The sequence below is a fragment of the Anabrus simplex genome, chromosome 3, assembly GCF_040414725.1.
Source record: "Anabrus simplex isolate iqAnaSimp1 chromosome 3, ASM4041472v1, whole genome shotgun sequence".
Lineage (NCBI taxonomy): Eukaryota > Metazoa > Arthropoda > Insecta > Orthoptera > Tettigoniidae > Anabrus > Anabrus simplex.
In genome coordinates this window covers 512,154,298-512,181,245 of record NC_090267.1, presented here as the reverse complement: position 1 = coordinate 512,181,245, position 26,948 = coordinate 512,154,298, and the positions used below count along the sequence as shown (strand labels likewise).

Here is a 26,948-nt window from a genome sequence, read left to right as displayed (position 1 = left end):
CTTACATAGGTCAATCGCGACACAGTCCATTTGACCTCCTAAATCTAAGATATCTGCTATATCTTGCTGGAATTCTACATGTTGAGCTTCAGTGGAATAACCTTTCCTAAAACCGAACTGCCTTCTATCAAACCAGTTATTGATTTTGCAAACATGTCTAATATAATCAGAAAGAATGCCTTCCCAAAGCTTACATGCAATGCATGTCAAACTTACTGGCCTGTAATTATCAGCTTTATGTCTGTCACCCTTTCCTTTATACACAGGGTTACTATAGCAACTCTCCTTTCATTTGGTAAAGTTCCTTCAACCAAACAATAATCAAATAAGTACTTCAGATATGGTACTATATCCCAACCCATTGTCTTTAGTATATCCCCAGAAATCTTATCACCGAGCTTGATAGCTGCAGTCGCTTAAGTGCGGCCAGTATCCAGTATTCAGGAGATAGTAGGTTTGAACCCCACTGTCGGAAGCCCTGGAAATGAATTTCCATGGTTTCCCATTTTCACACCAGGCAAATGCTGGGGCTGTACCTTAATTAAGGCCACGACCACTTCCTTCCCACTCCTAGCCCTTTCCTGTCGCATCGTTGCCATAAGACGTATCTGTGTCGGTGCGACGTAAAGCAACTAACAAAAAAAAAAAAAAAGAAAAAAAAAGAAAAAAAAATCTTATCAATTCCAGCTGCTTTTCTAGTTTTCAACTTTTGTATCTTATTGTAAATGTCATTGTTATCATATGTAAATTTTAATACTTCTTTAGCATTAGTCTCCTCCTCTATCTGGACATTATCCTTGTAATCAACAATCTTTACATACTGCTGACTGAATACTTCTGCCTTTTGAAGATCCTCACATACACACTCCCCTTGTTCATTAATTATTCCTGGAATGTCCTTCTTGGAACCTGTTTCTGCCTTAAAACACCTATAGATACCCTTCCATTTTTCACTAAAATTTGTATGACTGCCAACATGTAATCCTTAGCTGCCTTCTTTGCTAGATTCAATTTCCTAGTAAGTTCCTTCAATTTCTCCTTACTTCCACAGCCATTTCTAACTCTTATTTCTTTCCAATTTGCACTTCCTTAGTCTCTTTATTTCTCTATTACAATAAGGTGGGTCTTTACCATTCCTTACCACCTTTAAAGGTACAAACCTGTTTTCACATTCCTCAACAATTGCTTTAAACCCATCCTAGAGTCTGTTTACATTTTTATTTACTGTTTTCCACAGGTCATAGTTACTTATTAGAAACTGCCTCATGCCTGCTTTATCAGCCATATGGTACTGCCTAATAGTGCTACTTTTATGACCTTCCTTTCTATCATATTTATTTTTAATTACGACAAAAACAGCTTCATGATCACTAATACCATCTAGTACTTCAGTTTCTCGATAGAGCTCATCTGGTTTTACCAGCACCACATCCAGGATATTTTTCCCTCTAGTTGGTTCGATCACTTTCTGAATCAGCTGTCCTTCCTATATTAACTTATTTGCCATTTGTTGGTCATGCTTCCCATCGTTTCCATTTCCTTCCCAATTGACATCTGGTAAATTCAGATCTTACATGTGATAAAATTGATTTTTGGGGCCGTATTGAAACCATTTGTATAAATAGCACTAGTATGTTTTTATTATTCTCCCACCTATTCAATACATTACAATCTTAGAAGTTAGGACTTTGTCCTTATCAAAATGTTAATACAAAATTAATACATTCAATGGTACATGTTTCGCCTATCAATAGTAGGCGTCATCAACCATATTTTACCTTAGGAATAGATCAGGTACCTGATTGGGAATGACTTATGAATACTGTTAAAAACTATGTCTTGTAAAATGGATTGGAGAGTGTTAAACAACTATTACAATATAAAATGTGGTATACTATTAACAATATTTGTGCAATGTTTGAGTCTAAAAATATACAACATAGGTGGTTGGTTCGTGATATTAAAAGATGTCACAATAAAGATAAAAGGGGCTGCCTGGCCGAGGCGGTAAAGGCGTGCTCGGTTCTCCCGGAAGGACGTGGGTTCGAATCCCCGTCAGGAAGTCGTAAAATTTAAGAAACAAGATTTCCACTTCCAGAGGTGCATATGGCCCTGAGGTTCACTCAGCCCACACCAAAAATGAGTACCAGGTTAATTCCTGGGGGCAAAGGCGGCCGGGCGTAGAGCTAACCACTCCACCCCATCAAGTGCCGCGGTTAACAATGGTGGAAGCCTTTACCTTCCACCCCTCCAAGGGCCTGCATGGCCTGTATGGAGGTGACTTTGTCTTTTGACAATAAAGATAAAAATCAGAAAGTACATTCTATATGATTGTCAAATGACGTGTTAAAAACTTGAGGAAAGTTGAGCATTGGTAATGGTCGTTGGTTCTTGAAGTTAGTACGTATTGATTTTCATTTATATGCTTATAAATTTGAAGAATTTCCATATGGCCTGGTTCTTTTTAAGATAATATTAGTTGGAATGCTGGTGCCGTGGGCTATATTGAAGTTTCTGTAGACGTCATTAGGCCATCTTCTTTAATGTAGTATTTGTGGGAAGAGTTTGTGATAGGTGTGGCTCTTTGTTGTTGAACGTGCTGAGGTGAGTGTACTAGTCGAAAGGGAGCATTGTTGTCAATCGGTGGTTAGCCAAGTGTGTGATGAAATTCCCTTTTTCAACCGCTGAGATGTTAACTTTTGTTGAGAGCTTTAGAGTCGTACTCAATGCCTTGCCACACCCACAGTTCCTACACTTGCACTCTTTAGCCATTCTTTACAGAAAAAATTAAAAGAAAAGAAAAAATAAAATAACTTATGTGCAAAAACAATGAATGGAGGGATATATTGTCTGGGATAGTACTCAAAGATCACACAACAATAAGGTAATTAATATACAACTACACTACAATACTACTTAGTCGTACTCTATTCTTATCCTACAACACCCAAACAGGATAAAAACTGCTGTTGTTCTAAAGCCCTACGGATGCAATCATAAGCTTTCTTGAAATCTACAAATGTTATCACCATATCTCTGTTTCTTCTCCTGTTATAGTCCACAGACTCATGATCTGATCAGGATAGCTCCTCCAGGGTCTTGATATTCTCCTAGTTCTTTCTCAAGTTGTAAACTTATCCTATTAAGGGTGATTATTGAAAATATTTTGTATGTTATGTCTAGGAGCGAGATTCCCCTGTAGTTATTAGGGTCGGTTTTGTCTCCTTTTTTGTGCAGTGGATAAATGAGGGCTGTTGTCCAGTGTTCTGGCAGTTCTTCTTTAATCCAGATAGAGACAAGTTGTTGATGGAGGGCAGCTTTTGCTGATGTTCCTGCATATTTCCAGATTTACGCAAAGGTCTGATCTCCTGGCTCTTTCTAGTTTTTTAATTTATTCAGTGATTGGTAGACTTCCTTTATTGTGGGGGGATTGATGTTTTATGGTGGTGTTTTTATCAGGGTGTTGGTGTCCAAATGAAGGAGTTCTGTAGGTTCCTCACAATTTAGAAGCTTGTTGAAATATTTAGCCAGAATTTCTGCACTGTTTTTATTGTTATGAGCCAGCTTACCATTTTCATCCTTCATCAGTAGGGTCGGGGGTTCATATTTTTGGAGCTGTTTTCTGAAGGTTTTGTAGTAGCCCCTTAATTGAGTTTTATTGAATTGTTCTTCAATTAACTGTAGGGTGTCCTTATGATGTTGTCTTTTTATTCTTCTTAAGACTTGGGTAGTTTCTTTTCTCTGTTTTACTAGCTTTTGATAGGATATTTCTGTTTTTTGGGACTGATGTAATAGCCATGCCTGATGTCTCTTCTCCACTGTTTCATCACATCACATTCACTGTTCCACCATTGGTGTTTTTTACGTGGTTTAATTGGAGCCAGCTCTTCTGCAATTTGTTTAAGGTTGTGTACTAAGTCTTCAAATTTATCTGTGATTTTTATTTTTTCAGTTGCTTTCTGGTAATTTTTGTTGTTGATTAGCTGGGTAGGATCTATTTTTCTTTTAGTTTTAAGGGCTTGCTTTTGTTGTCTCCTCTGGGGAGTGAGTTTAATTTTAATTTTGATGGATACCACTACTATATTACAGAAATGTTTTACAATAATAAAATAAGCACGCTAAATTCTAATAAGATATTACTCGTATACTACTGAACAGTACACTACAATAATTTTAAACTTCGTTCAGACACATCCTAATTACAATACCGGTACCGTATGTCACTACTGAATACAAACAGAAATGAAAATTGCAAGTTTGAAATTTGCAAGAACTACTGTACTCAAAGATTACCAACAAAGCTAAATTTTTCTTCTGGTGTAGATTTGTAGATGACATCTTTGTCATAATAGACAATAGATTTACCAATGAAACCAAAATACTAGAACAATTAAATGAAATAGGTCCACACATAAAATTCACCATGGTAACAAAAAACCACCATACTATAAATTACCTAGATATACTATAACTAGGCACGAAAGTCATCTAACATATAAAATATATAGAAAGACCACACCTACGTCCAACACAATAAAAATAGACTGCATCCACCCTAATGCACACATGAAAGCAGCATGCCACAGTATGATATATAGAGCGTTTAATATACCACTAACACAAGAAGAACTAAACAAAGAACTGAATCTGATTCACGAAATAGCCAGGCAAAATGGATACAAAAAAGAAATGATTAATAAAATCATCCATAAAAATGAACCCAAATCAAAACTAATCAGAACCAACAAAACCATGATTACATACTTTTCACTTTTAATAACACCCACATATATCCTATAACCAACATTTTCAAAAAACAAAATTTAAAAATAGCCTATAGAACTATATGTAATAACGCCAATATTTTACACAACACCAAGTCCATCAAAAACAATAATAAATCCAACCATTCAGTAGTGTATCTTAGAAAGTGTAATAGCTGTGAAGCCGGTTACATCGGGCGCACTGGAAGGAACTTTCAAATGTGTTACAATGAACATATTAATGCAATAAAGCATAATCATTTCTCAGCCATAGGCCAGCACATTGAAGACTACAATCATAAATTTACACACATTGAAAACGACATGCAAATCCTAAGTATCAACCCCAAGAGCCCCTTACTCAACGTAACAGAAGAATTTTATATCAGTCTAGATCAATACACCAATCCAAACTTCAATTTAAATGAAATTACAGACAGAATTAATATTCTTTTCAATACAGTTATCCCTTGCCTAAAAACACCTAAAAAGAATCAAAAAACAAGACCCAACACACATTAAAGAACCGCCAGAAGATACGCCCCGCTCCACTCCTACTCCCTGAACAGCCGCTCCTCCTACCCTTCCAACCTTCCCCTCCGCAACCACAAGCAGCAGCTTCAGACACACACGGAACAGTGCACAACGTGTTCCTGAATAACAGACACCAAGAGTACACAACAACGACAGTAAGTACACACACACCTATTTCCCACGTTAAACAGACATTCCAACTTGGCAGGCACAAAATTTCGTACACTTCATTCTCTATTTTTACATATACAAATACATCCAACAACACAAAGTGAAGAGAGGAGCTTTCACACTAATCATATAACATAAGATATGTTAAAGTCAAGCAACCCGTAATGACTAGGGCCTGGATTCATATGCACTAAAAACTCCAAAAATATGCATGAAAATATGCACGAAAATATGCACTAAAAATAAAACAAAATACACTTACCAGACACATTATTTAATTTTAACTCAGTGTTAAATTGATAAACATGTTTAATTCCTTGCAAAATGATGCATGTCAGTAGGTTTCAGCAGTTTTTCAATGTTTTCAGGAGTCAATAATTTTCTGTTGTCGGCCAGAATTAATTTATAAGCTGCAAATAATCGTTCTATGTTGACAGACGTAAGTGGGTAATGCTTGAACACTGGCACTGACTGCTCGGAACATACTTCTGGCAAAATCTTTAGGTATTTTTACAGTTTAATCTATTGAAACACTGCAGTAGACGAAGAGCAAGTTAACAGATGAACGCACTTGTTCAAGCAAACCTCGGGATGCTACTTTAAGGAGAAGGAAAGAGGAATGTCAGAAAGAAGGCAACAGATATTGTGAAAAGCATCATTATCCATCTACCTGCTTGTATTGCAACACTGAAAGCTTTTTCCTTGATCAGGGAAGGCTAGTCATGTTGCCAAGGGATGTACAACATACAGAGTTCATTAGATTTTTCATTTCGTTCAGAAATCTTAGATAATCGATCACACATAAGAGAAAAATATGTCTGTATAACCACTAACATTCAAAATATGCATCTGAATTTTTATTTAATCCGGGCCCTATTAATGACATTTGGAAAAATCATATAAAGATCAAGGGAAGCACATTGTAAGAATAGTGATCTATCTATAATTTTAAACATCCTATTAAATTTTATGGCAAAAACTATTTTTAACATGAACTGCAAGCACTGCATATAGATCGACGAAGTTCTACATCTAATACCGGACAACAAACTTGATTTCAACATCAGTGTTCACATCACTTCAAGAAACTTATACCATTATACCATCAGTAGACGAACACGAAAAGTTCTCGGAATGTACTAGAATTAAGTATCTTACCTCAGTGGAACTGTTTTTATTTTTCAACATAGTCTCCCTGTAGACTAATGCATTTGATCCAGCGATGTTCCAATGCCTTGATCCCATCTCGAAAATGAGATTCCTCCAGGCCTGCAAAATACCTCTCCAATTCGGCTGTCAGTTCTTCCCTTGTAGAAAATCTCCTTCCACCAAGGAAAATTTTCAGCTTGGGGAATAGATGAAAGTCTGATGGTGCCAAATCAGGTGAATAAGATGGATGTGGCAACAATTCGTACCCCAGTTCATGAAGTTTTGCCATGGCAATAACACTTGTGTGCGGCGGAGCACTGTCCTGATGAAAGATGACATTTTTCCTTGCCAAAACAGGCCTTGTTTCGAATATCTTTTCCTGTAGTTGGTCTAGGAGGTTTGCATAGTATTGCCCCGTAATTGTTTGGCCAGTAGGAAGATAATCTATCAGCAGAATGCCTTTTGCATCCCAGAAAACTGAGGCCATGACATTTCCGGCCGAACGCACTGCCTTTGCTTTCTTTGGTGGTGGTGAATCAGCATATTTCTACTGCTTTGACAGCTGTTTTGTCTCTGGGGTATAGCAGTGGACCCAAGTTTCATCTGTAGTCACAAACCGGCGCAAAAAATCTTGTTGGTTGCACTGAAAACGGACCAGACTTTGTTCGGACATTTCCAATCTGGTGCGTTTATTGTCCAATGTTAAGAGCCGCAGCACCCATCTTGCGGATAAATTTTTCATACCCAATTCTTTGGTTAAACTATAATATACCCATTCAGAAGACATTCCTACAGCTTCAGCAATCTCCTGCACTTTCAGTCAATGATCCTCCATGACCATTTTATGCACTTTTGAGATAAATTCTGGGGTCGTAACACTTTTTGGCCATCCACTACGTGGATCATCATCCAAGTTCTCCCGACCGAATTTAAACTCGCTGGTCCACTTGGCAACAGTTGAAAATGGAGGAGCAGAGTCCCCCAGTGTGTTCTGAAAGTCGGCATGAATTTCCTTTGCTTTCATACCTTTTTTTTACAAAGTATTTAATCACTGCTCAAATCTCAGTTTTTTCCATTGTCACAAATCACTATGCGGGAACAACAACAAAGAGTCGTCAATACCAACTCCTGCAGCTAGAGCACTGACGCGCCACGTGTTCACTCACAAAGGATGTGTGATTATTCCGTGGGAACCTCGTTGCTCTAGCACTGACATCTAGTGGTGATTCCGAGAACTTTTCAAACCGTCCTCGTACAATATGCCGCATGAATTTAATTATGCTTCTAAATGTTTTATTCATATAGCTATAAGTTTTAATGTGGAACAGTGGACGTTTATAATTTAAGAACATAGTATATTCAACACACATCATTCATGCACATAATAGTAAGTTGTTTTAATTCCCATATCATTTAACGTAGACGATTGCTTAAGCTAGTACAAAGAACATTCGCAAATTGATATGTTTTACCCATACTATGTGACATCCTCACAGTGATGTTTTAATTACATGTTATGTTGGTCAGCTGAAGATGAACTTCACAAGGTCGAAACCGGTGCTGTAAAATAATAACATATAAATAAAGTATTGATTAAGTGGAAGCTTCAAAAACTTCATATTTGTGAATATCAAAATCAATATGGCCCTTGTCTTTCTTTAGCAAATACAAGGAGGGATCAAATATAAACGGGATTTTATTTTTTATTTAAATTAATTTAATGAAAAACACAAGGCAATTACAATTTATTTTCCACATAGTTTCCTACTTTGGAAATGCATTTGTCCCAGCGTATGGGCAGCTTTTTGATGCCTTCGTCGTATAAAAGAACCGGGTCATGTTACCATCCAGTTGTGCACCAAGTCTTCCACACTGTCGTCATCTTCAAATCGTTGCCCTCCTAGAGCTTCTCTAAGTGGTCCAAACAGATGGAAATCTCACAGCTAAAGTCGGGCTGTAAGGAGGATGATCAAGGGTCGTCCAGTGCATTTTCTGTAGCATGGAGACAGTTAGAGCTGCAGTATGGGCACTGTCGAATCGGTTGGTCTCATCTTTTGCGGCGATATGCAAACACCGCCTTGTTCAACAGCTCGCAGTAGTAAGCAGCACTGATTGTGCATCGCTCATGCAAAAAATCAATCAGCAAAATGCCTCGTCGATTGAAAAAAAATGGTTGCAAGAATCTTGCCAGCTGACAGTCGAGTCTTAGGTTTCACTGGTGCTGCCTCCCGTTTCCTCCGCCACTCCTTACACACACACGTCCTTGACAATGTTTGATCACCGAAATGTGCAGTCAATCTCTGGCAAATTTCCGCCGCTGTAACTCCTTCACGAGCAAGAAATTTTATAATTATGCGTTATGCAGTGAAGGAGTGCACCTGTTGCTCCGACATCGTGAGCGTTACTGACGAAACGGCGGGAATTATCTAACAGCACATTCTCCCCACTCCTAACTGTCACGCCTAAGCATAGCAGAAGCTCAGGGCCAGTCCTGCCAACTTCTGATGTTCAGGAACATCAATCACATTTATATTTGATCGACCTTTGTACCTTCATTTTTCGAAGTGCTGGATTCCTTCCATTTTTTCCCTATGATTAATGTTAATAGAGAATGATTGCTCAGTTGTACTCAAAACAATAATCACCACCACCACACCACCTAAATTAATGTCTGAACCACTCTTTCCAATTCATATGTTCAAAGTTTCTGAGGCAATGATTACCCTAATTTCCAATGTATAGTCAAACAACCCATGCAAATACATGAATGTCACTTTCATTTCATATAATGTATGGCAAGTCTCTTCTCCGTTAGCAGACTATAAAGTCAATGAATTCTTTTGTGCCTTTACTGCAAATGCTTGAAAATAATCTGAGCTGAAGTGTTTTTAAAGAGATCACTACATTTTCTTAGTACTCACAACTGAATCACTTCCATCCGCTGGATAATACGACACTCAAATGTTCTGTGTCACTGAGTGGTTAATTACGAGTGTTGTTCAATAAAATATTTAAGACTAATCGAGTGTTTGAAAGAACAGGGAATTGAAAAGTACAGAATAAAGTGAAAGAACCATTGTCCTAAGTTGCTATCATATACCATATATATTTTCGTGTGGCTATTTCTACACACAAGTATGAAGGGTGAGTTTTCCACCTAATCAATACTTTATTTTACAAAATGTTTAGTATTATTTACGTTAAGACAGTACCAGTTTTGACCCGTAAATAGGTCATCATCAGCTGTTGGTGAACCTGCTTAATAGCGATTGTACATAATAAAAACATTACTAAACACTAATTAAACAAGAATGCCTTATTCTAATATAATACTAATGTTAAGATATAGGGTTCTGACTTGTTGGGAGTCCCATTCAAATCTCTATGCTGTTGCTTTTGTACATAGAGGCTATGTCTAGCCGAGTGCAGCCCTTGTAAGGCAGACCCTCCGATCAGAGTGGGCGGCACCTGCCATGTGTACGTAACTGCGTGTTATTGTGGTGGAGGACAGTGTTATGTGTGGTGTGCGAGTTGCAGGGATGTTGGGGACAGCACAAACACCCAGCCCCCAAGCCACTGGAATTAACCAATGAAGGTTAAAATCCCCGGGAAACGAACCCGGGACCCTCTGAACCGAAGGCCAGTACGCTGACCATTCAGTCAATGAGTCGGACATCATATCACATGCCGAGCAGGGAAATCAAAATCAGGAATTTATAATTTTCAGAGCTGCAAGACTACATATTTCTTTGTTTTAAATAGAACTAATTTGGTAAATCTCAACAGAAAAAGGAACCAAGTAAATATTGATGTGCACAAGTAGCATGTTGTAAGTTTCACCAAGAGGAAAAAACCTCTCAGTTTCAATTATTGTGTTGATGGGTAACAGTACCTCATGGGAACAATGAAAAAATGAAATGGCGTATGGCTTTTAGTGCCGGGAGTGTCCGAGGACTAGTTTGGCTCGCCAGAGGCAGGTCTTTTGATTTGACTCCCGTAAGCGACCTGCGCATCGTGATGAGGATGATGAAGACAACACATACACCCGGCCCCCGTGCCAGCGAAATTAACCAATTGAGGTTAAAATTCCCGACTCTGCCGGGAATTGAACCCGGGACCCCTGTGACCAAAGGCCAGCATGCTAACCATTTAGCCATGGAGCCGGACATGGGGAACAATGTAAGTATCTAGATGTTAATATAAGGGATGGATCTTCATTGGGATAATCATATTAACGATGTACTTTTATTTATTTATCTATTTATTTATTTATTTATTTATTTATTTAGTCATATCAGAAGCAATACATCATATAAATTATTAGTTAAGAATGAAAGATACAGTGGAACCTTGGACTGTGAGCATAATTCGTTCTGGCAACATGCTCGTAATCCAAATCGCTCGTATATCAAAGCAAATTTTCCCATAAGAAACTATTGAAACTCGGATGATTCGTCCACAACACAAAAACATTTATTCGCATAACATTTCTAAAACAAAATATAACGTAAAACAATTAAACTGCACTTTACCTTACAACAGAATCATTGTTGATGTGAGGGAGACGAGAGATGACATGAGAAGTGTTACTGTGTAGCACGAATTTCATTAATGGAATCACTGCTATCGGTTGGCCCATTGGAAGTATTTTCTTTTCGTGCAACTTTGACGAGGAACCTGTCCAATGACTGTTGCTTTTGCCTCTTTTTGAGGATTTCATGAAAATGTGACAATGCATTGTCATTGAACAGATTCATCCACTGTAATCATCTCCTTCTTCCGACCGAATTCCTTTTTAGCCTTCTTTTCGTTCACAGGGACCATCGTTGCAGAACAGTTATATCACAGATGACAGAAACAAAACATGTACACTCATACGGTGTTGACTATGCGAGCGAGGCACGCCAACTGAAGTCCAGCGCGGGAAATGATTACACACACTTTCCCAGGAATGAGAGTGGCAGGGGGAGGGGAAAACAAAGGCACAGGGAAGGAGGAAACGTATGTACACATGACGCTCGTAGTGCAAAACCTCACTCGCTTATCAAGTCACAATTTATTTAAAATATTTGCTCGTCTTGCAAAACACTCGTAGACCAAGTTACTCGCAATCCGAGGTTCCAATGTAATTAAATAGGCCTAACTGGTAAAAAACATACTAGAGGTACATTCAAAGTAACAATTATATCATATCGGACCAGAATTTGGCAAGATCTTGACCATTTGGTGTGGCCTTCAGTAAATCTTGCATGGTGCAAACGAAAGGGCAGGAGTTGCAATTAAGGAGGTGCGCCATAGTTTGTTCTTCTCCGCAGACACAGAGGGTTGACTCTTCAGATAGACCCCACTTCTTCATATTGTTCTTAGATCGACCGACCCCAGACCGTAGCCTGTTCAGGCTCTTAACGATGTACTTAAGATAGGTTACATGGTTATGAGAGTATTTAGAGGTTGTAGTAAGGAGAGGGCATATAAGTCTCTGATAAGACCACAGTTAGAGTATGGCTCCAGTGTATGGGACCCTCACAAAGACTACTTGATACAAGAACTAGAAAAAAAATTCAAAGGAAAGCAACAAGATTTGTTCTGGACGATTTCCAACAAAGGAAAATGTTGCAAACTTTGGGCTGGGAAGACTTGGGAGTAAGGAGATGAGATGCTCGACTAAGTGGTATGTTAATATATAAGTAATAATAATAATAATAATAACGTAAATGTTTCCAATATATTGTATTGAAAAGGTGGAAACATTTACGTTATTATTATTATTACTTATATATTATTCTCAGTTCAATACGGACCAAAAACATGAAATTCATAACCATCAATAAGTGGTATGTGATATAGATGTTGATTCCTATAGGGAACCTGAAATATTTGTTCTGAATGAGCAAATGGACCAACTATATTGGCATTATATGGTATGTTTCGAGCTGTCAGTGGTGAGTTGGTGTGGAGTGACATAAGTAGAAGAATAAGCTTCTGTGGAGCCTTTAAAAGTAGGAGAGATCATAATATGAAGATAAAATTGGAATTCAAGAGGACAGATTGGGGCAAATATTCATTTATAGCACGAGGAGTAAGGGATTGGAATAAATTATCAAGGGAAATGTTCGATAAATTTCCAAGTTTGCTGGAAATATTTAAGAAAAAGCTAGGTAAACTATTGATAGGAAATCTGCCACCTCGGCGACAGCACAAAATGCATATGAGCATATGATTGATTGATAGATAGATAGATAGATAGATAGATAGATAGATAGATAGATAGATGTCATATATCCCATATAGATTCACTCCTCAAATGTTACTATAGTTCCATTTTTATGAGTTTCGACTTGACGTTTGAGCACTGCCTTTTGGAGGAGGGTAAGTGAATTAATAAACTGCCAATCATAGGCAGCCGATCGCTTCGATAGAGCACGTTAAATTTCAGTTCCGGTTAGCGGTGTTGTCGATCTGTTGTTTACTGTAACCACGTGCTATCAGCTGTGTGTTGTATTGTGCTCAGTTCTCTTGGCGGTGTTTGTGTGTCTTTATGCTAGGCTGTTCGTTTATATTTTGTAGTGTAGAGTTTATAGATAGGCCTTTAAGAGCACCTGTACTTTCAATACCAACGTACAGGAAAATGAACTACTTATAAACCAATACAAAGTATTTCATACCTTTAATTCCTTGTGCAACTCTGCTCCCCAAGATTCTTGTACACAGTGTCGAGGCCACAGTCTCTGTTTCATTTTGGGAGGCCCTTCGAATATCACGGTGTCATACACCTTAACATTCTCAGCTGATACCTACCATAAAATGAAAAATAATTACTGCACTATTATTTAGATCTGATTCTTTAGAAATTAATTACAGTATCTGTTTGCACAGGTTTAAACTATACAATACATTGTCATATAAATCACACTCTGACCAAGCTTTGATGCCAGAATGGGTCTTATTAAATGGACTGAAGAGAAAATCGTTGTTTTTTTGGTGGGGGGAGTGGTTTTGTGAATCATCATTACAGCTATTACTGAGTTGTCCATGAACAAAATCTAGACAATTTGATTGAAAAACTGCAGTAGTGACCCTTGGTACGCTCTTCTAACGTTTGCGGTAGTTGCTTTTGTACATGCTCTATGATATGAATATCTACAGGATGTTAAGAAAACTGTACCGCTCTTATGGATCTACAAGGAGTGAACACACCCCCTCTTATATACCTATAATTTCTCGTCATTAAGGAATATTATAATGTACTTTATATTGTATTATGAAAGAAAGAAAATGGATGAGTCGTGTTTTTGCCTGTGAGTTATTAAAATAACTGCTTAACATTATCTATTTAATAAATACATTCGGAGGGAGGAAGCACAATTGCGGTAACAGCCGTCGCTTTGTTGCCTTGCATCATTTTCCTTCTGAGCTGCTCTGGTACACGCTGTGAATCGCCGGTAGCTTATCACTATTGAAGAGAAGTCATATTTATATAGGTGTGTGTTGTTATATTCTCGTACTGTGCTGCAGCAGTTGTTTCTGAAGATTTTGATGCTGTAGTGTGCAGCAATATATTATGACTATAACTGATACAGAGATTAGCTATGATTTTTATCTGTGCTTAGTTTTGTTATTGAGCTTTTGTTTCTTAAGCACATTTTATTTTGGTCACATTTTTATCACTTTTTCACAAGCACATTCAATTGTTACCATTCTTTTCATGGGACGATATGATGGCACAGTAGTACCCAGCGCTGCCTGGGCAAATTTATTAAAAGCAATTAACTGCATCCCCCACCCCGAGCCTATAAAACATTATCTGTTGTCTATTATTTTCCAGTTTGCCTTGAACTTCATTACTGAATACTGCTGTTGAAAAGGTGTGTTCGATATGGCAACCCTGTTGTCATAAGAGCAATACTGTTTTCTTAGCATGGAACGAGCTACAGAAAGTTGTATCCCTCCCTTGATGGTAACCTGGGAAGATGAGAACAACTAGCAATTCACACATGATGAGGCAATGCCCCGTTCTGCGCCTATATCTCAGTCGTAGGTTGATGACATTCTGGGCAGAGTCATTGGGCATTCGGAGAATACTGAACAACTACCATAAAGACCAGATTTTATTGCCAGTGAATTTTTTATTACTAACGGTAAATTTCTAAATTGTAACATGAACGTATTTATTTATGGGAGTTTTTCTATAGCCATTGGCTGCAATAAACATACAGTTGAACCTCGATATCTCAAATTTTCAGTATCTCAAACTAACTTAAATTTCCCGGCCATTTGTCCTATTTTTCACAAGTATTTATTTCTGCATTTCTCGAAGCAAACATTTCCTCCCTTGAAGCAAAACATACTCTGTAACTCGCATCTTGTGCAATACAGCATTTGTGGTTTGTGAGGAACAGCTAACAGTGATGCTGGGAGCTATTATGACAGGAACCTAAAAACTAAAACTTCTAGTGATCAGAAAATCAGTCAAATCTCCCTGTTTTTAATTACTGGTCATGTTCGAAAGTAACCGCCGAAATAGCGGATGCCAAGCTCCATTTACGAACCTCGGCTGCATAGTATTGACGAGAAATTTCAACGTGAAGGGAGGAAAGATTAACAGTAACAAACAGAAGAGACTAACAGATTTTTTGCAAAGGTGTAAACAGAGTTATGTTTCTTGATTCACTACTGTATGTACTGTATCCTGTCTTCTAGAAAGTTACTATAACAAGTGTTATACGAATAATTAAAGTGAAGCCATAAAATAGAGTTTGTTTGTATATTTTTAAGTACTGTTAAAAATGTATTCAGTATAAGCCCATACATACATATGATTCAATTGTGTGCTATACATGCTCAAAAACAGTATTCTCCATATCTCAAAATTTTGATAACTTGAAGTAAAATGTAGCTCCTGAGGTGATTCAAGATACTGAGGTTCCACTGTACTTGCTTGGTTCTACCTTTATTAAAAATCAAGAGACAAATTTTTTTAATCAAGTTCTTAAATTTTTAAATTTATTTATTAATAACATATTTATGATCAAACTATACGTGGTACATGCCGGTCCACATAAAGAGATGTAAACATTACAGAGCAGTTTCTAACAAAATGGGAAACATCTGCAAAAAAATACAGTTTCTCAGAAATGACACGTGAAAGTGTAATGCCACTTACAAAACGTGGGTGCTGCCATGTTTCTTACTGCATAAACACCAGATAGGAAGTGATATCATAGAAACCAACGTAGCCAACTTATGCAGCAGGATGTTTAGTTAAATCAACATGATAATTTGCCTTCTAGAACAAATAGTTCCAGAGTCTTAACTGAAAAATATGGTCCTGCACAAGTCATTTCTCCAGATTTCATGACCAGTCATTCAAAATCAATTAAACATACATTAAATTAAAGGAGGAACTCCAAATAATAATTTCCCATGAAACTAATAAAAATTGGCATATTTTTAACCAGTGCCACCTTTTATACTCCCCTTAAGGGCAAATGAAAGAGAAAACTGCACACTTTGAACTCCTTGGCAGGTGCAATTAGGGAGAACTGTAAGCAACTACCTGGAAACACAATGCAATGACCTGCAAAGAACATTGAACAAAGGCTAGAAAAAGTGCTGGTAACATTGCATTTACAATGTATCCTAAAATAGCAAGGACCTTGGTCCTTTTACAATTGAAACAAATTGGGTAACTCTATTATTGACAGAACCACAATCAAATAAACTCATCATCATCATTTCCCCTTATCCAGCTTCTGCTGGGTGGGGGGGTGGGGGTATTTATGGCACTTCTCCATCTTCCTCTTTCCTTCCACCAAATTCTATTCTCCTGCATTCTCTTTACATTTCCAAACCACGTTAGTTTATTGTTTTCAACTCTCTCATTTAGCTTTCCTATCCCAACTTCCTTCCTAACATCCTCATTTCTCACTCTGTCCTTTGTTGTCTTTCATATCATCACTATCACTATCAGCCATATTCAATCGTTTTTACGATGTGGCCTCTTTAAGTCCAAAGCAAGGTAGGTTTTCATGAGGTCTCTCCATCTGGGACGGTCTTGAGCGATGTTCTGCCAATTGATCCCAGTAATCTTCCGGATGTCTTTATCCCATCTGTCCGGTGGTCTTCCCCTTGGTCTGAGATGATCTTTCGGACACCACTCAAGCACAAGCTTTGTCCACCTACCATCAGTTCTCCGAGCAACATGGCCTGCCCACTGCCATTTTAGGGTAAATACCCTTTCTAAAATGTCACTGACCTTTGTGACTGACCTGATGTAATCTGCTCTCTTCCTGTCTTTCTTCGTCAAGCCTAGCATGAACCGTTCCATAGCTCTTTGGGTTGTTCTGAGTTTTTGCTTAACAAACTCGCTCAATGTCCAGGTTTCACAACCGTAAGTCAGTACGGGGAGAACACTCTGGTCAAAGACTATCTTCTTTAGGTGGGGTGGCATGTTGGATTTGAAGACTGAAGAATTTCTTCCGTAGGCTTGCCATCCTAGTTTGATACGTCGGAAGATTTCCGGTCTTAAGTCCCCTTTCATGTTTACAAGTTGCCCAAGATAGACAAATTCATTGACCTGTTGTAATGTGGTGTTTCCCACATGCAGCTTTCCTGCTGGGAATTTCATCTCACTGGCTTGAATTCTACTCTCTTGCCAGCTGGTCAAAGTCCAAGTCTCAGCTGCATAAGAGAGTATGGGCACATAGTACATTTTTTACATTATCTCTTTACTTTTCCTTGGTACTTCTTTGCTCCAAACAAGTTTTCTTACACTTCGGTAGAATGTATTACTCTGCTGTACCCTCTTGCTAATCTCCATGCCCACCCAAGCATTTTGCATTAATTCACTTCCTAGGTATTTAAAGCTCTCCGCAATTTCCAGACTCTGACTTTCAATTTTCACAGTGCCTTTCCTCGCCTTTCCCCTGTCGACATCACCATAGTCTTGCTTTTCCCTGTACTGATTTTCATGCCATATTTCTCAATTTTTTCATTCAGTACACTAGTTCTTGTTGCATTTGCTGTTCTTTCCGCAGATCACATCATCTGCAGTATCTTCATCTCTTTATCTCCGCAGGCTTCCTTGGTTTCCTTTACAATTTTGTCCATGACCATAATAAACAAAAGCAGTGACAGCACACAATGAAAAACTATGATACATAAATATGGTTCACCAGATTGAAAGAAAGTTATTTTTAAGAATAATCTTATTTTTAGTTTTCCTTTATTATACATCATCAGAAAATATGTGTTCCAGTGGTTGCCAGTGTTTCGCCCCAGTGTGCCAATTTTTCATTCATTCCCTGAAGACGATAACGCCACCTCTCAGGCTGGGAGATCTATTATGGGGAAGGAGATGCTCGGAGAAGGTGACGGAGTTGGCGGCCGTGGCCTATACTAGTAACTGTCCCGGCATTCGTCTTAGTGCAGGAGAATGGAAAACCACAGAAAACCATCCTCAGGACAGCCAACTGGTGAGGCCAACCATGAGGTCCAGCCTGTCCCGTCTCCTGAATTCAGAGGAGTAAAGCCACTGTAGAGACGTGGTCACCCCTCCTCTGCTCGGTTGGCTGGTCAGAGTGCAGAGCTGCTGGACCACGAACCAGCGATGGCCACTTGTGGGCCGAAACCCACTCTCCATCTACCGACCTAGTGGAGGTCATTGCGTAGGCTACTTGGAGCCACAGGCAGTGCCAATGCACTATGTGAGACTTAGTCTCTTTTACAGAAATTGATGCCTGCTAGGCCATCAGATGATATCAATTTCTATTCCAATAGGGACTGAAATTAGCAGCCGTTGATGGAGGCAATGAGCGACAGACATATTTATGATCGTAGCATTGGCAAAATACTTCACTCTTCATCTTGTGAGTATGCCTCATTATGATGCCACCTGCAATTTTTGTAACTTCCTCGCAACTGCAGATACTTTGGTGGTGCTGTTTGTGGATTCAATGAACATCCAGGTCGTTGACTTTATAAACAGACAGACAGAGACTATCATACATCTGGCTTTGTAGGCAGGAAGTTCAAGTTATAGTGTCAGAATGATAAAGTCAAAGAATAATACATGAAAATCAACTTCAAAACGACAAAAATTTTGATGATAAGTAATTATCCACAAGTATTCCATAACTCCATATTACCATAAATGGAAAAGAAATTCAACAAGTAAAAAACAGCTTGGATACTTCAGACAAATACTAACAGAAAATTTTGGTGCGAGACTGAAATTAGAAGCAGCCACCTAGTGGAGGTCACTGCGTAGGCTACTTGGAGCCACAGGCAGTGCCAATGCACTGTGAGACATGGTCTCTTACAAAAATTGATGCTCGCTAGACCATCAGATGATTTCGATTTTGATTCCAATAGGGACTCAAATCAGCAGCCATTGATGGAGGCCATGGCTAAGCAGGCATTTCGTGAAAAGTCTCTGATGTACCAGCCCACCATGTCAATCAACTTAAGGGGGACCAACACCTTTGATGGACCAAAAATGTGATTTTATATTTTTAATTTAAAATTGAACTTCTACCTTTATAACAGTGCAAAGTTTTTGTCAATATCTCCAATATTTTCAGAATTATGACCAAAAATGTCAAGCCCTCTCACCCTTTATCAGTAAGTTTGTTGCTCGTTTCCTGTAACTTTTGCTTTTCAGAACCATTTCCCTCATAACTCTGAAAGTTTTAACATATGATGATGAAATTTTGCGTGGATGTATATTTCACAGAGAAAAACAAGATATACTAGAATTACTGAGCTAGCTTCATTGGTTAAGTTTAAAAAAATATTTTCATATAGAAATTAATGAGAATATTGACTAATTGAAAATAACTTCATGAGAAAAATATTTATACTTGATGGACTTCACTGATTCTAGTACAAGTTGTAGCTGTAACATTACTAATCATAATTTTAAAAAGAGAATCATAGAAAAATATCGATGTGTTTGGAAATTATCAGGGAAACAGCAAAACAGTGGCCATGATACAGCGCCATTTTGAATAATTAATTATATATAACTAGTGACCTGTGCTGCTCTACAGGTCAGATAACTTGTCTTGATATGTCTGTCATGGACACATTGTTTTGACTGCCCTTTTTGAATAATTAATTGAGTTTATTGTGTCACCTATTCAATACATAAATTTTTAAAAATACCAGTACATAATAACTGATTCATTCATAATATAGTTTATAACACTTCCTTCCATACAATATTCACTGTGCGTTGATCATTCGGGTGAATCTCGATCTTAACATTTTCGAACGATCTTGCCCAAGATAGTGCAATATACAACTGGCCATGACTGAATACTAGTTCGGGTAAGTAGACACTCAGTTTTTCAAGAGTTTGTCCCTGCACTTTATTAATGGTCGTACAGAAGGCTAGTCAATTTGATACCTACTTTCCCGTCTGTGTGTACGTCGTCTGTTTCCTTTTAGAAGCATGAAAGTTGTTAGGAATGTCTTGCCATCTGTTGAGTATATTTAGAAGCTGAGTAAGGTCAGAGAATCAAAGAGTATCTTACGGAGAATAATATTCTTCCATGATCAGAAGAAGTGTATACTCTCTCACTTGACAGGTAGTAATAAAACATGGCTGCATGCAATAACATTATTAAGGATAAAAAATCGCATATATCAGAATATTAATGAAAGAGTTAATTGCTTAGAAACCTGCTAAGCACAAAATGTATTGCGGGTTAGGGCAAGCCTTCGCCTGCAATTACTGGAGTGATCATTTAGAGATTTGATTTTAGGATTACTCAAAGTTGGCTGAACTTAGAGACCTATCAATGTCTGATGACTCACCAGCAGGTAATTCTGGAGAGAATGAAAAATGAAGAAAATCGGTCCAGTAGAACGACCAGACAGACTGGAAAAAGACTTTTTTATAAACTTTTAAAATATAGATGGCGTAGGTTTGTATGATGTCTAAATATGTAGGCATATTATTAAGGAATGATGTGTGTGTCATACTTTCCTTTTAATATTCCTTTCCATTGCTGTGAAGAAAAAAAAGTTTAATACACCCCATTTTTCTATGTTCAAAGGTTAGGGGTCCCTCCTTAACCCCTGATATGAGCAAATAGTTTCTTAGCACTAACCAGCCAACGGGTAATTGCAACTGGTATTTGTGCCATTGTATATGGTAGCTTGCATCATATGTCACTAACACACAGAGAATGTAATTTAACAGAGATTTTTTTAGGTCATATATTGTAATTTCATTTTCAGTGTTTAATTTTTGAGTTCAAATCTATTATTTTAGCATGCATAAAACAGTCTATCACAATAATACTAAATTATTTCAGTAGTTCTTCATAAGAACACTTACCGGACTAGATGGATCCAACTTACGTAGAGACAGATTGTCAATGAAAGATACGTGATCACTTGGATGCCAGTCAAGGGAATAAAATACTGCATCAAATTCCACTGATGTCAACAGTTTATTGATAGGCTCAATTACCTAGAAATACAACAGAAAATTGTGAAGAAGAAAAAACCGGTATGTCATTCACTATCATTTTTTCATTAGGTTAGAAATAATCAAGTATAACAGTAAGATAGTAGTCTAAAATTCTGTGATCTGAGACAATGTCAGAAAGATTTACTTTAACAAGGGTAAGCAAATAGTACTAATTTTACATCACTTGATATTATAATCTTATTCACATGTACCTTTTCATCTTAACCCATCAACATCTTAACCGTCCAGAGTGTAATGTTTTAATTCTTGGCCACTTCTGTGCTGAGAGAGGAGTTATAGTTGAGTTATTTAAATTTTCTTAGAACCATATAGCATTTATTTTAAAACTGCATAACTGTAATTTCTTTACATGAAATTGACTGCAAAAAACCCAAGACATTTACATTCAAAAAGCTCTGTTTTTTAGACATGACAATAATGTAATCAAATAAATATTAAAGTTTATTTATTCCACCTGTTCAATACATGAAAAAGATAATGAATTAAATAAAATTATAGGGACATGTTTTGCCCTTTAATTATGGGCATCTTCAGCCTTAATCTCAAACTGAAAATTGATTAATCAGGTACCTGATTGTAATTAACTTACATATGAATGTGAAGGAAATGTTGGAAATGTGCGAAATGGTTGACAATAGTTATGAAATTCTTAATATCAGGCCTTAATAAAGTCTAAAAGACAAATATTCATAAAATTATACACTTTCTTGAATGTAGTTAAGAAGTTCTTGAAATCAGGCCTTAATGAAGTTTAAAATACAAGTAGTCGTGAGTTTATACACTAGAGGGAACTTTTGGATCTTAAATAGACATGTCTCCGTCACTATGTCACTAAAATAATCACATCAAGTATTCTAAGTTCTCTGATAATCTGTAGGAGGGACTTATTGCAGTCCAGAATAGATAATCTGAAATTTAGGGTTGTCCAAAAACTGCTTGTTGAACATTCTAGGTAATTTAAGAGAAAATGCCACTGACGGAGACATACTGCAGCTTACCACAATGTACTTCTCAAACAGAATCTCGCCTACTTAGGCAGAGATGGGACATACCAAAAGATATGTTCTGCAAGCAGGAAATTCAAAGAGAAACAGGGCTTTATTAAGGCCTGATATTAAGAATTTCATAACTATCGTCAACCATTTCGCACATTTCCAACATTTCCTTCACATTCATATGTAAGTTAATTACAATCAGGTACCTGATTAATCAACTTACAGTTTGAGATTAAGGCTAAAGATGCCCATAATTAAAGGGCGAAACATGTCCCTATAATTTTATTTAATTCATTATCTTTTTTATGTATTGAACAGGTGGAATAAATAAACTTTAATATTTATTTGACTTCATTGTACATTTCAATACGGACCTAAACATGAGAATTATAACATGTAATGACAATAATGTGTTAAGAAATTTGAGTTTTGTATGGAACGTCTCAGAACTTCCTTCACAGTAAACAACTGTTGCACAGCTTGGGCATGAAAGCCCTGTTTCTCTTTGAATTTCCTACTTGCAGAACATATCTTTTAGTATGTCCCGTCTCTGCCTGAGTAGGCAAGATTCTGTTTGAGAGGTACATTGCGGTAAGCTGCAGTATGTCTCCGTCAGTGGCATTTTCTCTTAAATTACCTAGAATGTTCAACAAGCAGTTTTTGGACAACTCTAAATTTCAGATTATCTATTCTGGACTGCAGTGAGTCCCTCCTACAGATTATCAGAGAATTTAGAATAGAAACATGCACGAGTTTCCAAACTAACTTTATGTACCATTTGGTTTTGTTTTCTTCTTTCTTTCCATATGAGCACCGTAAAGGAGCTATTTTTAAGATCAATTCCAACTATATGTTCATTTTTAAGATATCTCTATTTAAAACAGTACAAATGCTCATCATATAAAGATAGAGTATATCAAAATCCACAGCCTGTTTCCAGTCATCTGAGTGGGTCAGGACTGGAATGAATGAAGCTGCCTATCTAGCGGCGAGGATAGAAACTGTGGCCAGTTCCGAAGCCTATCACACTCCTCTGGGGCAATGATTAATGACTGACAGATGAAATGAAATGATATTTTAGAGTGTTGAAATAACAATTTGCTTTACATTGCACCAACACAGATAGGTCTTATGGCGACAATGGGATAGGAAAGGCCTAGGAGTGGGAAGGAAGCAGTCGTGGCCTTAACCAAGGTACAGCCCCATCATTTGCCTGGTGTGAAAATGCTAAACCATGGAAAACCATCTTCAGGGCTACCGGCAGTGGTGTTTGAACCCACTATCTCTCAGATGCAAGCTGTGCGGACCTAACCGCATGGCCAACTCGCCCAGTTTGGAGAGTGCTGTTGGAATGAAATATGTAAGGGAAAACCAGAGTACCTGGAGAAAAACCTGCCCCATTTTGTACAGCACAAATCACACATGGAGTGACCAGGATTTGAACCATGGACCTCAGTGGTGAGAGGCTGGTGCACTGCCACCTGAGCCATGAAGACTCCGTATAAAGATAGAATACCATATAGAAACCTGTTAATGGAATTTAATTATGTGTGTTTAAAACACCGTAGAGAAGAATCTTAACCCGCAAGTGGTCGCTAGGATGAAAGTAATTAAATTGAAACAAGAAATGAAGTGGTTCAACCAATTCAGTACAAGTAAATAAGAAATGTAGTGTTACATTCTTATTTGGTTAAAAGCGGTACCACCGAGCTCGATAGCTGCAGTCGCTTAAGTGCGGCCAGTATCCAGTATTCGGGAGATAGTAGGTTCAAACCCTACTGTCGGCAGCCCTGAAAATGGTTTTCCGTGGCTTCCCATTTTCACACCAGGCAAATTCTGGGGCTGTACCTAAATTAAGGCCACGGCCGCTTCCTTCCCACTCCTGGCCCTTTCCTGTCCCATCATCGCCGTAAGACCTATCTGTGTCTGTGCGACGTAAAACAACTAGCAAAAAAAAAAAGCGGTACCGATTTCAACCACCAATCTGGGTCATCATCAGCTGATTAAAAATACAAAAACAATGCATAGGAAAACGAATAATTAAAGGATTAGTTTTTCACAAAAGCAGTTCAAGAAGCAATATAAGACAATAGGGATTAGCACTGCATGATTTTAAATCATAAAATCCAGAAGAAGTTGAAGATCAGTCACTTATATGTAGCAAGGCGCAAGTCCATGAAGAGTAGCACAACACATGCAATGTCCAGCACTGTGATACAGTTCAATACGGAACATTATGTAAATTTTTTTTCTTTAAAAAGATGAAAGTAACACGAGTAGTCGTGCATTGAGCAAAATGTTCACGGTGTGATATTATGTGTTTACATAATAGGTAAATACCAACCAATTTCAAGCATAAATGTATTAACACTTTAAATTAACATAAGATAAATTTCAAATTTTTATAATAATTAACACTAAAAAATACAAATAAAATTATACATAAGAATAAATCTCAAATGGTTATAAGTGTATCTAGAAAAAAACAATTCCCAGCTTCCTAAAATAGTTTGTGCGTCTTTCAAAATGCCCTTTACACAAGGAGGATGAGCACAAGTACGTGAGCGTGGGTTTCTTCTTGGAGGGTGTATGCCCCACTTTGTCACCTTATACAAACATTTTCACTAAACATGAAATTCTCATTTATCTCCAACATAGGTTGTTCACCAACTAAGATTGCTCTCCAGTATCCGTATTGTGTTCTCTCTGTGTACTTTCACAATCCGAGTCATTGTTCTCGCCCTCGAGTTGATCACTAGGAATTTCATCAAACCAAGCTAAAATGGCATGACTTGAAGTCATTGCCGTGCGCTATTTACACAACACATTGATACAATAAGTAGTAAAGAACTGTTTCAACTATGAAACAACATACAACAATAGCAAAACTATGACACACAAAAATCTGCACCAACATGACTGGTCGCAGGTGAAGCAAAATGCTCACTGATGATGGTCGCTGAAAGTTCCTCCCTCCCTAAACCTTCTCAAGGTCACAGATGTGACTTTCAGTGCATCCGTACTGTAATATGTGGTGGGACGGAGAACTCAAGATGTATTGAACAGTATGAACATTGCAAGATGCAAAAGTATTTTGAAGTGTATATAAATTTTACGTTGATCATTTAAAATTAATGTCAGCAAGCATGAAGAAAAAAACATTTGGGACGTTTAACTTGAAGAATTTTTGAAGAATTATTTGAAAATTAATTTTTTGTAATTCTGTATGTCAAAATTGTAATCTGATGTAAAATTTTGTAAGGTGCGTTATTTTGAAGCATCCTATAGCGCACGCGCGGTTACCGATGTTGAAACAGGTGATGTAATTCCTCTCGCATCAGTAGGCCAGGAAATGACCATATATGGTCATGCAATTGTATTGGCAAATGGGAATCTAGTGTAAGTTTGATTTTATTGGTTAATTGTGATCGGGCCATTTTCGGCTTCTTGCCGGCTCTGGGAAAATGATGCGTGTGCTCGGCGTCTTTTCCATCTGACCGTCCTCGAGTGCAGTTGTGCCCTCGCCTCCGGGGACCCTACCTCCTTATTGGTAAGTGCCATTTCCTTTGCCATTTCAATGTTTTCAATGATTTCGTTCGATTTAATTTAACTCCTTTTGTATTTCAGTATTTTCTTGCTTAATATAATTTTTTAAAGTTTTGTTTTTAACGTGTCCAAGTTTGCCCTGGATTCTCATAGGTTGTAAATTCAAATCTTTTACCTGCATTTTAATTGACAAGTCATGTGTAATTCTACATACATTTAACTTGTGTTTTACTAAAGGATTTAAGCATCATGATTATGTTTTCACTTTGGCTAGTCAACCTGTAAAATGAGTACCAGGTTAATTCCTGGGGGCAAAGGCAGCCGGATGTAGAGCCAACCACTCTACCCCATCACGTGCCGCAGTTAACAATGGTGGAAGCCTTTACCTTCCACTCCTCCAAGGGCCTTGAAGGCTTGTACGGAGGTGTCTTTGTCTTAGTCAACCTGTATCTGTCGTTGAATCAAGCATCACTTGTTATGTAATTTAACTTGCTTTTGTAAAACTTTCTTTGTTATTTTTAATATAGTTGAGCTAGAGGGTGTTTCTTGTAAGTCTTTCCTCCCCCATAACGCCATACCTTCCCATGGACCTCCTAGGGTTCCTGCTCCTTCCATGTTACTTGGTAGTTTTGTAGTTTTGTACTTCGCGAATAAATGTGGATTTTTAATCAGACGTAACGTTTCTACATTGGTGGTTTTCACGTGAAAGTTACTTTCAATTGTGAAGATGGCTCCACCGACCAGTACAATGTGGCTGTACCTAAATTTAAAAAAATAATTTTAAAAAAAGACAGTTAAGTGTCGCAATGTAAATAATGTTCTAAACACGTAAAGTTCGGTGGAAATACCACAAACTTGTTCAAGCACCTATCTTATCATCGCCCAGCTTTGGTCAGATTGTGCAAAAGGGACAGTAAAAAGGGTTGCATTGCACTTCAAAAAAAGTCAAATAAACCTTTGTTGTCTTTATCACCGTCCACTTCAAGGTTTTATACTTCTGACGAACATAAAAGTAACGCTGACGATCTTCAACTAAAGAAATCATTCTCCACCCAAGCATTTGAAAAAGCATCTTAGTGTTCTGAAGGAGGACTCCGATGTGCTGCAATAACAAGTCATATACTTTATATCTGTAAAGATAATTGGCTTTTTGGTGTTATTGAGGGAAAGGGGTTCAAACGATTGATGAAACTTGTGGCTCCTTCATTCAAAGTGCCAAATGTTTCTTATGTCAAAGAGCAATTAAATTTTAAATATGAACTTCTCTCAAAAATTTTCAAGTTAAGGATC

General features: G+C 37.6%; 1 protein-coding gene across 1 annotated transcript in view; it reads right to left on the bottom strand.

Moving 5' to 3' along the window:
• The window catches only part of Naam (Nicotinamide amidase), a 234,951-nt gene that overhangs the window by 53,221 nt on the left and 154,782 nt on the right, over nucleotides 1-26,948 (bottom strand). The window contains exons 5-6 of the mRNA XM_067143706.2: nucleotides 20,962-21,096; nucleotides 13,283-13,411 (exon numbers count right to left, since the gene is read on the bottom strand). Coding sequence (XP_066999807.1) covers nucleotides 13,283-13,411; nucleotides 20,962-21,096 — 264 coding nt within the window. The remainder of the gene's footprint in view (nucleotides 1-13,282; nucleotides 13,412-20,961; nucleotides 21,097-26,948) is intronic.